This window comes from Cervus elaphus, chromosome 18, assembly GCF_910594005.1.
Source record: "Cervus elaphus chromosome 18, mCerEla1.1, whole genome shotgun sequence".
Classification (NCBI taxonomy): Eukaryota; Metazoa; Chordata; class Mammalia; order Artiodactyla; family Cervidae; genus Cervus; species Cervus elaphus.
The window spans coordinates 119,326,779-119,340,262 of NC_057832.1; the positions used below are offsets into that span (position 1 = coordinate 119,326,779).

At 53.5% G+C, this 13,484-nt stretch overlaps 1 protein-coding gene across 5 annotated transcripts in view; it reads right to left on the reverse strand.

Annotated features, from left to right (window-relative positions):
* The window catches only part of PRKAG2 (protein kinase AMP-activated non-catalytic subunit gamma 2), a 293,387-nt gene that overhangs the window by 224,690 nt on the left and 55,213 nt on the right, over positions 1–13,484 (reverse strand). For 3 of the 5 annotated variants that reach the window (XM_043873273.1, XM_043873271.1, XM_043873270.1), the window contains exon 1: positions 12,815–12,970. The exons of the other annotated variants lie outside the window; for them this stretch is intronic. In XM_043873273.1, the coding sequence (XP_043729208.1) occupies positions 12,815–12,955 (141 nt within the window). In that variant the 5' untranslated portion in view covers positions 12,956–12,970. Of the gene's footprint in view, positions 1–12,814; positions 12,971–13,484 lie in introns of those variants that run through there. 5 annotated transcript variants of the gene reach the window in all.

Below are 13,484 nucleotides of genomic sequence, written 5' to 3' on the forward strand. Positions count from 1 at the left end.
TAACTGGGAAAAGAAATTTGAAAAAGAAAAGACAGGTGTATCTGGACAACTGAATCACTTGGTTGTACCCCTGAAACTATTGAAACATGGTTGCAACTATATCCCGAGTTATATACTATCAACTATACTCCAAGATAAAAGGTTTAAAAAATAGGAAAATAAAATCGACCCACTCAAGCACTGTCCATCTGTTGTTACAAACTTTCTCTCTGTCAAGGTTATGAACACTCTGAGGGCAACAGCTATGTCATCCGACTGATTCTTTGTGTGTGGATAAAAAAAACTCACAGTGACTCAAAAGTCAGAACAAAGTGACACAGGCTTGAAAAGCTGGGCTCTTCCACCCATGTCTCCATCCACAACGTGCGTCCAAAGGGACCACTTTCAGCTGCACACCCAGTTAGGGTGTCTTCATGCAAGTGTAAATACCAAGTATAGTCCCCTCTCCTAATACAAGGGGCTCCCTGGTATATTATATATTCTGCTCCACACCTTGTCCATCACTGTATCTGTCTGGGGATCTTTCAACGTCAGCATGCAGGGTTTTCTAGTATCTGCGGTGTGTCCGTCTGCATGGGACGCTCTAGTTTCACCAGGCCCTGTCGACATCACAGGCTGTTGCAATGAAAACTGGATGTTCTTCATGGTTCTAGGTTCATGTGACCGCTGCTCAAAGGGTACGGCATCCCTGATTCCTGACAGAAACCGTCACAGGCCTCCTTAGGTCTGGACCATTCCACTCTCCTAACTGGGGTGTAGGACAGCATCTGTTTGCCCCACAGCCTCATCACCAACAGCCAAGGCTGTCAGATCGCGGAACTTTTGCTGGATCAGTGAAAAGTTGCATCTGAGTAACCTACATTTGCACCTATGCTATTTGCATCTATGTTGGGCTTCCCTGATAGCTCAGTTGGTAAATAATCCGCCTGCAATGCAGGAGACCCCGGTTTGATTCCTGGGTTGGGAAGATCCACTGGAGAAGGGATAGGCTACCCACTCCAGTATTCTCGGCTGGAGAATCCCATGGACAGAGAAGCCTGGCAGGTTACGGTCTACGGAGTCCAAGAGTCGGACACGACTGACCGATTAAGCACACACAATTTTTGGTGCAACATGGAAGCACAGAAGAACAACTTGGGTCAGTTAGGCTTCTGAGTTAGGTGATAAGAAGTTTATCCCTGGATCCCCTGGACTCTTCCCTGAGGGAAACCAGCTGCTGTGTTATAAGTCCCACTGCGCCGAGACCACCATGCTCTGGGGAAGTTCGAGCTAGCCACGTGAAGAGGCAGCGTGGAGAAAGGGATGTGAAACCGGCCCAGGCACCAGATGGGGCAGTGAAAAAACCTTGAGAACTCTGCCCCAAGGGCCACTGCATTGAAAATATTTGAGGAACCCCAAAGGAGAACTGCTGGGCTGATGAGGCGGCCCCGAGACCCGGGCGATCCCAGACCACAGCCTTAAGAATCAGGGCGGTTTATGAAATAGCAACAGATGACCAGAAAACTATATAATCTTGCGACAGCTAATTTCTCAGTTTTCTAATCTCTAAAATGGGAGTCATAGGGGTTCCTGTGCAATGATGAGTGAGCATATAAATCAGTTCAGTTCAGTCGCTCAGTCGTGTCTGACTCTCTGCGACCCCATGGACTGTAGCACGCCAGGCTTCCCTGTCCATCACCAACCCCCAGAGCTTACTCAAACTCATAAAGAGGTAAACACAATACATTTGTAGTAACACAGAAAAGGACTATGTGGCTTCCCAGGTGGTGCAATGGTAAAGGATCCACCTGCCAATGCAGGAGACATGGGGTCGATCCCTGGGTTGGGAAGATCCCCAGGAGGAGAGATGGCAACCTACTCCAGTATTCTTGCCTGGAAAATCCCATGGACAGAGGAGCCTGGTGGGGTACAGTCCATGGGGTCACAAAAGAATCAGACATGACTGAGCAACTAAACAACAAAACAGCAATAAAGAGATTATAATGATGCATGACAATCACTTGGAAACTGTTAGCTATTACTCTAAAATGAATGACTGATTTTATGGGTAAATGTTATTATATTTAGGGACAAAATGTTTTTAACGCTGAACCCAGTGGGTAGGCCATGGAATTGTCTTCCTCACAGCTTTGGTTACGGGAAAGGGACAGATTCAATGGCACCCTTACAATGGCAAGATCCATCCCGAACTTACAGGAGAAAGGAGAGCTCAGGAAGGCACGATGAAGGGGCTCTGACCACTTGGTGATGAGTTAGGGAAATTGAAAGTCCCTGTAAACTGAAGCAGTCTTTGGGGATGCTCTCTGGGTATGTGTCTAAATTGCTCAAGTGCTAGCTTCCTCTTTATGAACAAAAAACCCCAAAACCAAGGAAGGTGGGGGGTGAGGTAAGTCAGTGACTTCCGGTCTAGGATGGGAGGTGACAAAAAGCAGCCACAGATGCTCCTGCAATGCGTCCAGTCTTCCGAAGAATGGGACAGGAATCGCACATTTGCCCCGGACAGCACAGGCCATGAGAACAGCGTGTCTCGGCCTTTAGCTGGAATTTCATCAGCTCTGGTAACACTGATTATCTAATGCTGATCAGAAGGCTGAGATCAGGAATGACTAAATGCAGAAATTATTTATTAACGAAAGCCTGCCAGACCGTCTTTCAGAACTGAGGGCGAGGGGGAGGAACCAGAAGGAGTCTCAGAGGAGGGTATTAAATATCTGTTAGAACCACTGATGTGTTCATCCATTTAGACATCCGTTAAGTAGCCCCTGTGTGTCGGGGGTGGCGCTAGAAACACAGGTAAGGCATTCATGGGGAAGACACAGAACCACCCTCAGTCTGGGTGGGAAGGGGCAGGTTGCAGAGGGATCTGAAGGACCTTTGGGGGGTCCTTCAGGGGGTGATGGAAATGTCCTGTCCCACAATTGCTCTGGTAGTCGTGTGACTGCATACTGACCCCCAACCTACTTATATACTTAAAGTTGGTGAATTTCACTGTATGTAAACCACAGGTCATGAAAGCTGGCCAAAAAGTGACCGGTGAACCACCAGCCATCCCTATACCATAGGGGAGAAAAAGCAAGACAAGCAGTCACCAGAACCCAGGGACGATGTCCGCGTTGCCAAGCCTGGAAGACGGAATACGCTTTTCCAGGCAGTGGGAGTAGAGTTTCCAGGAAGCACTGTGCTCTGTGTTATGGACCAGTTATATTATTTTCTAGCAGAAAGTCTCCGGTTCCAGTGGCCCTCCTGATGCCAAAGCACCTTGCCACGCAAATCAGAGAGGGTGCGGCTGTCCCTTCTTCCCTTACCTGGGACCTGAAAGACCAGCGTTCCACCTTCCAGGACCCACTCAAACACACAGCAGCCACAAACAGAGCCGGGAGGAAAGAGCCCTTGGACACCAAGAGCCCATTTCTCCCAAAGGGTAAATCCCCAAGCACGAGATGTCCCAAACCGAAACAGGTGCTTCAAAGATCAGTTTTCTCTAATGTCACTCAGGGAGAAAGATAAGGAGATCATTGTGAAAGTGCCAGAAAACAAACAAAAACAAAAAGCCAGAGTATTTTTCACTAATTCTAAATGCCTGGGGACTCTGCTGAGCCAGGGTCCTATCTGAGCTGCTGGCCGTGCCTCAGCTGGATCCTAACTGTGGATCTCAAACAGTGAAATCAGAGAAAACTGACCCTTATCTGGGTCCAGGCTGCATTCAAATAACCAGGAGAGATAACTCACTAAACTACTCCCTTCTCTGAGTTGGTAATCTCAGAAGATTAGCTAATCTCTAGGTTTTTCCAGTAGTCACCTATGGATGTGAGAGCTGGATCATAAAAAAAAGGTTGAGCATAAAGAATTGATGCATTCGAATTGTGGTGTTGGAGAAGACTCTTGAGAGTCCCTTGAACTGCAAGGAGATCAAACCAGTCAATCCTAAAGGAAATCAACCCTGAATATTCATCAGAAGGACTGATAATGAAGCGCCAATACTTTGGCCACCTGAAGGGAAGAGCTGACTAGGAAAAGACCCTGATGCGGGGAAAGATTGAGAGGAAGAGAGGAAGGGGACGGCAGGTGATGAGATGGTTGGATGACATCATTGACTCAATGGACATGAATTGGAGCAAACTCTGGGAGATAGTGGAGGATAAAGGAGCCTGGCGTGCTGCAGTCCATGGAGTCAGACACAACTCAGCCAAACAACAGCAACAAATCTCAGCAGAAAACCCTGAAGGCCTAGGAGATAAAAGAGAGAAATCTGAATGGGATGGAGACAGACAGACAGGAAAAGTGCTTGAGTGAGGCTGGGGAGCCCTGGAGCGGGGAAGGGGTGCTCTGCGGCTCTCTGGGACTGAGGCCATGACTCCCCACTCCCCACTCCATAAACCACACCTTCCCCGCCTGCCAAGTACGAAGTGTAGGATCACCGAGCACCAAGAACACGTGGCTATTTAAACACGTGAAGAGCGATGCCCACAGCCAGCTTATCTCCACCTGACATCTCCACTCACTGGACTCCAGATATGTCACCGTGGTGGTCACTGAGACCCAAAAGGACCTCTGGGGTCAGAGCCTGGGCCATGTCAGGTTGGTGTCACCGTTCAAGACGTGTCACCAGATGTCAGTTTTTTGACAGTTAGGATCCAGCGGAGGCATGGCCACCAGCTCAGACAGGACCCTGGATTAACCCGCAGGCCTTTAGAATCAGTGAAAAAATACTCTGCCTTTTTGCTTCTGTTTGTTTGTTTGTGTTCTGGCACTTTGATAGTGATTTCCTTATCTTTCTCCCTGAGTGAAATTAGAGACTGATGGGGGTGGGAGTTGAGGGGAGGGGCCAGGGAACCGCTAGACTTGGCACCAGGCTGGACTTCGGGCAATATCTAGAATCTTCTCTTTTTTTTAGATAAACGAGCAGGAGGGAGAGATGCTGATTCCAACTCATGCACCCAGATTCCTCTCCTGCAAAGCTGGTCCTCAGGGCCCAGACCACTCTGCGGGGAACCTCCATTCAGCAGGCGGGGCCAGCCCCCAAGAGACCCCATGCAGGAGCGGGGCACACTTGGAGAGACACCTGGGGCTCTGGCTGAAATCTGGGGGTCTGGAAGTGAAGACGGGCCGAGGCGAGGAGGACAAACAGACTGAGTAGCCGCTGTCGCCCCCTTCCTCCCCCAGCCCCCCGAAGCCTCCCTCAGAGCCTCTCCCGGGGGTGGGAGTGGGGTTGACAGCCCCCCAGGCGGGCCCAGTGCCCCCTGTGCAGGCAGCCAGCCTGGAAGAGGAGCGAGTCCTTCGGGGAGGGCTGCCAGGTGGCCGCTAGTGAGACCATGAGGGGCCGGGAGGGGCTGGGAGGGGCGACTGGACACTACCCCACGGAAGGAAAGCAGCAAGGGGCTCTCAGGACCCCTAACCCACGTCCCTCCCCTTCCCCAGGACCCTCCTTCTTCGTTGGATCTGTGCTGGAAGGCTCCCCTGGAAAGCGCATTTCAAGGCTCTGTGCTTTAAGCAGATAAGTGTGGATGACTCAGAGCGAGTGGGTGGTGACAGATGTCTGCAGCGAGCTCCAAGCCAAGCCGGTGGCGTGCTGGGGAGACGCCTGGCCAGGGCCTGCGGGAAGGGCCAAGCCCCACCAGGGGCCAAGGGGCTCAGGGAATCCGAGCAGAAAGCCCACTCAAAACGGATGAACCCCCAGCCCCATCCGGCCCTTTCCCGCCTGCACCCAGCCTCAAGTCTCTGCAGTATCAGGACGCCCCTGGCACTTCCGGCCATCACCCCAGCCCTGTTCAGGATCCGTGGCTGCCCTGTCCACCCCCATCCCTCACCCTTCCCCTCCTATCTGACCCCCACCCCCATTGGAGGTCTCTCGCCAGCATCGGTTTCTGGAAGTTTCCCTCCCATGTTTGTCTTCCCAGCCATCAAAGCACATCTGCCTCGCTCGCTGGTAAAATGCAGACACCCCTCCAAGGGCACCTCCAGACCCCCCTTCTCCAGCTCAGCCCTAACTCTAACACAGAAGGGCTCACCTGGCTGCTCAAGTGCTCTATTTGGGAAGGAGTTTCCATTATCCAGAAACTCACCTTGGAGAATTGCGTGTTTGCTGCCAAAGCTGGGTAGGGAAGGGTTTGATGTTGTTGGCATTGTAGTTTAGCCACTAAGTCGTGTCTGATTCTTTGTGACCCCATGGACTGTAACACGCCAGGCTCCTCTGTCCATGGGATTCTCTAGGCAAGAATACTGGAGTGGGCTGCCATTTCCTTCTCCAGGGGACCCTCCCCACCCTGGGATCGAACCTGCAACTCCTGCACTGGCAGATGGATTCTGTACCACAGAGCCAGGAAAGGGTTTGGTACTAGCAATGGCAGGTAAAGAATTATAGTTGATTTTTGAATAAAGAGGAATCACCCTTCTAATCCTTACTGGTGAAAGTATTTCTAGAAATGCCTTCCCACGTCTCCCATCTTTCAGAAGAACAGGTGGGCAGGATTTACCTGGCAGAGGCCCACGGTTTCTGTAAAGCAAAGGAGCCTCCACTTCAACCAGCCCAAGCCTCAGAGACCCGTCCCAGGGCCAGACCTGCTTCTATGCAGAAGGGAGCCTTTTGGCCTTGCTGCATCGCCCCTCATGTTCTGCCCTCCTTTTCCCCTCCTGAGGGGGTCTCATACCCAATACGGTTCATGGAAGAGTCTGTTTGTTGGTCCCAGTTATTTGGAGGGTCATGCACTGTCCCCAGGCTTCCCCGGGGGCTCAGAGGTAAAGAACCAGCCTGCAAGGCAGGAGTTGCAGGAGACCTGTGTTCGATCCCTGGGTTGGGAAGATCCCCTGGAGGAGGGCATGGCAACCTACTCCAGTATTCTTGCCTGGAGAATACCATGGACAGAGGAGCCTGGTGGGCTACAGGCCACGGGGCTGCAAAGAGTCAGATGACTGGAGTGACTTAGCATGCGCGCACACACATGCACATCCACACCCTAAGTCAGGAGAACATTCTGTCTCTTTATGACCTTTTCCCCAGCACAGCCCACCCTATTCCTCCTTCCACGCTGGGCATCTCAGAACACCCCAAATGCCCATAAGCGTCAGCCCCAAGTATACTTCCAGTCGTGAAAACGCGACTCTGAACATGACTGAGTCAACGCAGCTGCCTGTCCAGAAAGACGCCTGCTGTGTGGGGTATGAGTCTGCTGAGTTGCCCCCATTCCGTGTCTGGTTCTCAAGCCGGTGAGACCCTGTCGTGGGAGCCCCGGACCCAGAAGAGGAGGAGGAGCTGGCTGGGGGCCAGCGCTGACCCCCGATTCCCTGGCCCTGGTTGGCCTGGACCCCTAACCCTCCATGGGCTGCCTGCAGATGCGGGGTGCTGTGGGGCCGCCTGCCCGGGTCTCTGTTCTCCTATTTCCTGGGACCCGCCCAGCAAGGCTCTAAGGAGCTGGAGCCACGAGCACAGGCAGATGGCAGACGCCCTGAGAAGCAGACGAGACAGTGAAATGCCAGCACACACCTCGCCCGCGGAGTAAAATCCGACCTTCCCCCCACCTTCCACTGGGCTGTATCTTAGGATGAAAGATGCCAAAGGAACTCAAGGAAGGAATTAAGATTCAAGGAAAACCAGGCCACCGTCACCCTCAGGGCAGACACCCAGATGACCCACCCGAGGGCGTCAACTGTCCATGTGGGACAGGCGGGGAGGGGGAGGGACTGGGCGTCCATGTCACCAAGGACAGATGGAGAAGGGGCCGGACAGGAATCACCAGGGAACTGCGTGAACACAACAGAACCCAGAGCCCTCCAGCCTCGACTTCCTGATGAAAAATCCAATCGAGAAGACCCACAGAACTCGGAAAACCAGGTCATTTCTAGGCCTTTTGTGGAGATGTTCTGCCGGGCTCAGTAGGGACACCCACAACTGACCGCCACCTAGAGGGAGGGGCCTGCTGTTTATTGAGCATTTATTACCTGCCTGGGCTTCCCAGATGGTGGTAAAGAACCCGCCTGCCAATGCAGGAGACATAAGAGATGTGGGTTCGACCCCTGGGCGAGGAAGATCCCCTTGAGAAGGAAATGGCAACCCACTCCAGTATCCTTGCCTGGAGGGCTCTGGGGCCTTAAGTTGCTCATGGGAAAGAAGTCTGGTCCAGGCAGACACAGGGCTGAAGGAGGAGGGGCAGCTGGCTTCTCCAGCAAGTCCTTGGCCTGTAGGTCCGGTCTCAGTTTCTTGCTAAGTCACTGCCCATGATGGGAGCCGAGATTGGGCCCCATAGTGGGAGACAGGGCCCACACGCCCCCGGAAGGAGGAGGGGGCAACTCTGGAGTCAGAGGGCCTGAGTTTGACCCTGGTACGCCATGTACTAGCCATGCAACCTCAGCAAATGATTCAAGTTCACAGAGCTCCAGTTTCCTCATGGGTAAAATGAGGCCAAGATTGTCATGAGATTTAATATCGTGAACATCCATGAAAATGTCCAACACAGTGCCTGGCGCCTAATACATAGTCAACAAATATTTCCCAAAATGTAAACAGCTATTAGCAGTTTAAGAGGTGGTATGAAGACAACCAGTCCATCCTAATGGAAATCAGTCCTGGATATTCATTGAAAGGACCAAAGCTGAAGCTCCAATACTTTGGCCACCTGCTGTGAAGAACTGACTCATTTGAAAAGAGCCTGATGCTGGGAAAGATCGAAGGCAGGAGGAGAAAGGGGTGACAGAGGATGGGATGGTTGGATGGAATCACCGACTCAATGGGCATGAGTTTGAGTAAACTCCGGGAGTTGGTGATGGACAGGGAGGCCTGGTGTGCTGTGATTCATGGGGTCGCAAAGAGTCTGACACGACTGAGCGACTGAACTGAACTGACTGATGAAGACAATCCTTCTAATAAAATCTCTAGCTGACCAAAGGGTGCTATCAATTAAGTCAACCTAGGAGAACTATATGAACACAACTTAACACAAAATAAGGCAAAAAACAAAAAGTATAGGCATCAATCTATACTAGCTCACGGGCGCAGTATGAGGGCAGGTTCAGGGGCTTCCCAGGAGGGGATGCGTGTCTGGTCGGAGGAGAGACTGGAAGACTATTAAAGGAAGAAGGCCTGTTGTTAGGAGAGCAGTGAGGGACTGGAAAAATGCAAGGATTCCAACAGTTAACAACGGAGCCTATATGTGAGTAATACTGCACTGCATATTTGAAAGTTGCTAAGAGTAGATCTTGACATTTCTCATCACAAGAAAAACAACTTCTTGTAAGTATGAATGGTGATGGATGTTAACTAGACTTACTGTGATGATCACTTCACATCACAGACAAATAACTGAATCATTGTGCTGTGCGCCTGAAACAAATATGATGTTGTATGCCCATTATATCTCAATTTTAAAAAGTGCGTTTACTCCAGAAAACTAAAACAGCTGAGCTGAAGTGAGAACCCCAAATTCACACCTCCATTCCAGGGCTCCCTGGCTGCCCAGCACCATGAACTGGTGATATCACGACCACATGCCTTACTCATCTCGGAACGGCCAGTGCCTGGCATGTAGGATTCAAGAGGTTGTCTCACTAAAGTTTATTTTAATACCAGACAGGGGACCAGCCTTAAGGAGGACCCCACAGCCTGTGATGAGGTCCCCCCACCCAGCCTCAGTCTCCCAGACACCCTCCTCTCCCCACCCCCCCAACTCCTCAATAAAGAGATGCCAGTTCCACCCTTGTGACTTCAGATGAGAGAAGATTAAGGACCTGAAACATCCTAGATTTTCAATTATCTTCCCTGCACGAACTTAATCTTTTAACCTTTCCTTTCCTCTTCTATAAAAAGGAGCTGAATAACGTGTCTCATAGGCCTAGTATTGGGTTAAAAAAAAAAAAAACCAGAGTACTCCCCCCACCCCTTAGACTGATGGAGCCCTTGGCAGTTTGCATATAAACTGAGGAAGCAGTTGGAGATGATGGGGGAGGGGGCGCGGGGGTCCTGAGGGTCTGGGTTACGATGCCTCCCGCTGGGCTGGTGAAGGAGGCTGGACAGAGCCCACAGAGGCTGGTTCAAGCTCACTGCCTCCGTCTCTCCCATTTTCTCCCGGCTTCCCCGTTCCCAGCAGGCGTCCTGCACAACCCACCTTCCCTCCCCTCCACTCCTGCAGGCCTCTCACCTGGTCAAACCTACCAGCACCTGAGCATCCTCTCCGCTTATGCTCCGGGGTCTCCCCTGCCCCTGGACAGGAACCTCCTGGCCGAACCCTTCTGTCTGCGCCCCCTGGACCCACCCCCAGGCCCAGGGGGCACCTGCCAAGTCACTCTCCCAACTGTGCAGACCGCCCCTCAGCCCTCTCATCACCTAGAATCGGCCGAGACCTGGGGCTTGACTCCCCAGAGCCCCCAAGTCGCCAATCATCTCCCACGCCTACTTTCCTCCCCATTCAGCTATAAACGCAGAAGCAGGGGCTCAAGCTTCTTTCTGTTTCACCCCCCACCCCACCCCACCCATCTCTCCAGTCACCAGCCATCACTGACCCTAAGTTCAAGTTCTGTCCACACATAACTCGTGCAGCCTCTGCCTTAGGGAAGGGGGACCCCCAAACAAAAACAGCAGTGGCGACCTCGGAGCAGTGCACCTCAGTACAAGCGGAGGGCCCGGCCAGCTGGCCGTGTCTCCGGACCAGCCCCTTCCAGCCCGGAGCTCCACTTGTGGCTCCACAGTCCAGGCGTGGGGTTCTCAGCCTCCCCCCTCCTCCTTCGCACAGAGAACAGACCAGTCTTAGTTCAGACCAGGGTGAAGACATTGTCCCTCCTCTCTTCCTCCCCCCTTCTTGGTCACCCCCCTCACCTCCTATTTTCTGTTTTTTCAATGTCTTTCCCAGAAGTTAAAACAACAAGTACAGTTTTCACAGCTCACCTTCCACGGGCAGGAGACCGACCAACATGAGTTATGTGGTCAAGAGCCTTCCAAGCGACCACGGGGCGGGTGCCCCAGAGTCCCCAAGCATCCCTGACCCTTTTTCCCTTTGGGACAGATTCAATAAACGGTGACTCAGGGCAGGGAGGGAAGTCAGACCCTGCTGAGATTTCAGCCAGGGAGATTTAAGGTGGATGGGAGGGGAGTGAGGGGAGGGGGGAGACCCTGAACTCAGGTGGGTGGGGGAGGAGGGACCAAACTCAGAGGAGGAACAGAGATGAATTTGCCTCCCCCGCTCCCCCCACAGCACAGACACACACACTCACATGCCACCTTCACGAGTTATTCTCTAAACCTCCAAGAAAAAGTTATGTAAGGAGGGAACACACAGCTCCAGGTAGGGGAGGGAACATTTGGTTCGGCCTGGAGGTGTTTAATTGAATAAGAGGCTCCCCAGGAACAAAGCGAGAATTCAGCATCCGTCTTGCATACAGAGGAGACAAAGCATCACGAGAGAGCAAAAGCCGCACACCCAGGCACCGCAATGACCAGCACGCACTCAGACAGCCAGCTCCTCCGGAGGTCTGCTTACTCAGCCCCGAGCGGTCCAGGAGATCTCCCCTTCCCGGGTGCTCATCGGCGGCCGCGGGGAGACGCGCTGGCTGACAAGCGATGGGGGAGACACAGCGCCCCCAGCTCAGGAGAAAAAAATATCCTGCTGCCTCGCTGGCTCCCAAGGTTCCCCGAGAGAGAGACAGGCAGAGAAGGGGGCTCCCAGCTCCCTCAGCGAGGGCGATTTCTAGGGTTCCGCCGGGTGCACGTCTGCAACAGATGGGGACGGAGCGGGCTGGGTGTGTCCCCAGTCCTCGGAGCCGCACGGGCGGCGGGTGTGATGGCTGGAGCCCGCGCTGCGGCTCACGACACAGGCGGCGTGGGGCAGGTCCCCCCATTGACGGGACTGCAGCAAACTGTCATGACCACCGCGGCGTCGGGGTGGGGTGGGGGGAGCATGCAGGGAGGCGACTCCTCACTACCCTGGTCCAGGGAGAGGGAGGGAAGACTCAGCCAGGTCTTTTAAAAAGACAGGCAGCGGACGGAGGGAGGCGGGGGAAACTGCCGATGGATGCTGCAGTCGGTGGCCCTGAGCTCCAGGTCCGCTCCCAGCGCAGCCCCTGCAGGGCTCTTGTCTCCCTTCGGGGTGGGGGGGCGGAACTGCACCATGGCTCCAGGAACCTGGGCCCCTGGGGGGGTCCTGCCCTCGGGATACGGACAATGCCGGTTTTATTTCTCTCTGGCAAGTAGACGGATGCTGAATCCTCCTTCTGTTCCTGGGGAGCCTCTTAGTCGATGAAACACCTCCAGGCCGAACCAAATGTCCCTTCCCCTACTTAGAGCAGAGGCCCTTCCGAAAGGCCCTGCAAGTGGAATTCCCATTGGAAACCCCAGAGCTCCAGCCCTGACCAGACCAGCTGCAAAGCCACAACCTGCAGGCCATGTGGTCCCTGCCAGGTTATCAACCGAGTCTACTTGCTTCCCTGTCATTCTGATGCTCTGAGGTCCGGGGCCTGGCTGACCCTGGAGGGAATGGCCCTCCCAGGGCTCCACCAGTTCCTAGAGTCAGCAAACCACTCCCCTCTTTCATGTCAAAACCAGCGAGACGCCAAGCCCACACCCCTCACCTCTTCCGCGGCTCTCACCTCCAGCAGGTACCAGACAACGAGGGGGCGGCCCCTGCACCCAGAGGTACCCCCCCCACCCGGAGCTGAAGTGATTCAAACTCACCAACCCTTTGCCTGCTCACCTGCCCCGCCTGCTCCTTCCCACAGAAACCACTGGGGAGGCTCCTGCCCACATTCTCCCCAGGCTCCTCCTGCCTCCTCACCCGCCCATGCTTCCCCCGTGTGCCGGGGGAGCTCCTGTTCCAGGGATCACAAGTATACTAGCCTTCTGCCTGGTGGCGGTCACACTGGTGTCCCCGGAAGGACGTCCAGGCCATCTCAGACCTGAGCATGGACACTCCGCGACCGCAGCCCAGGCCCCGTTCCTCTGAGAAAACAGTCTAAGGAACACGCCTGCTCCCCGCATCTCCCAGGGCTGCTGGAGGGGTAACGGGTGAGCAAGCATTTGGACAAAAATAAGCATCGGCTTGGGGTGGGAGGGATTTTTTTTTTTTTTTTTCTGGAACCAGAGGGCAGCGTAAACTCACGGTTTAGCAAAAAGCTGGTGCCATTTCGGTCACTTCGGAGCCAGCCTTGCGGCCACCCCTCCCCAGGCACGGGGGCGAGGGGTCCCCTGGAGACCCGGCCAATCACAATATTTTCTCCAGCTGGTTCTGGAACTAGCCTCACGGGGTGAGCTGGGCTTGTTTTATTTTCTGTGTGCTTTATTCCAAAGCATACAAACAAGCTTGAGGCAAAAACGCCTAATTAGCTTTGCTTGGAATAGCTGGCGATGGCAGGAAAATGGGCTACCCCATCCAAAAATGTCCAAAGGTTTGCTACGTTTGGAGGCAAGCGCCTGTGAATGACTTACGGGGCGCGGGTGACTCTCTGCAGTTCTGATCACCAGCCAGCCCGAGTCTCAGGAACCTGGAATATTCATTAAGAGATGGAGT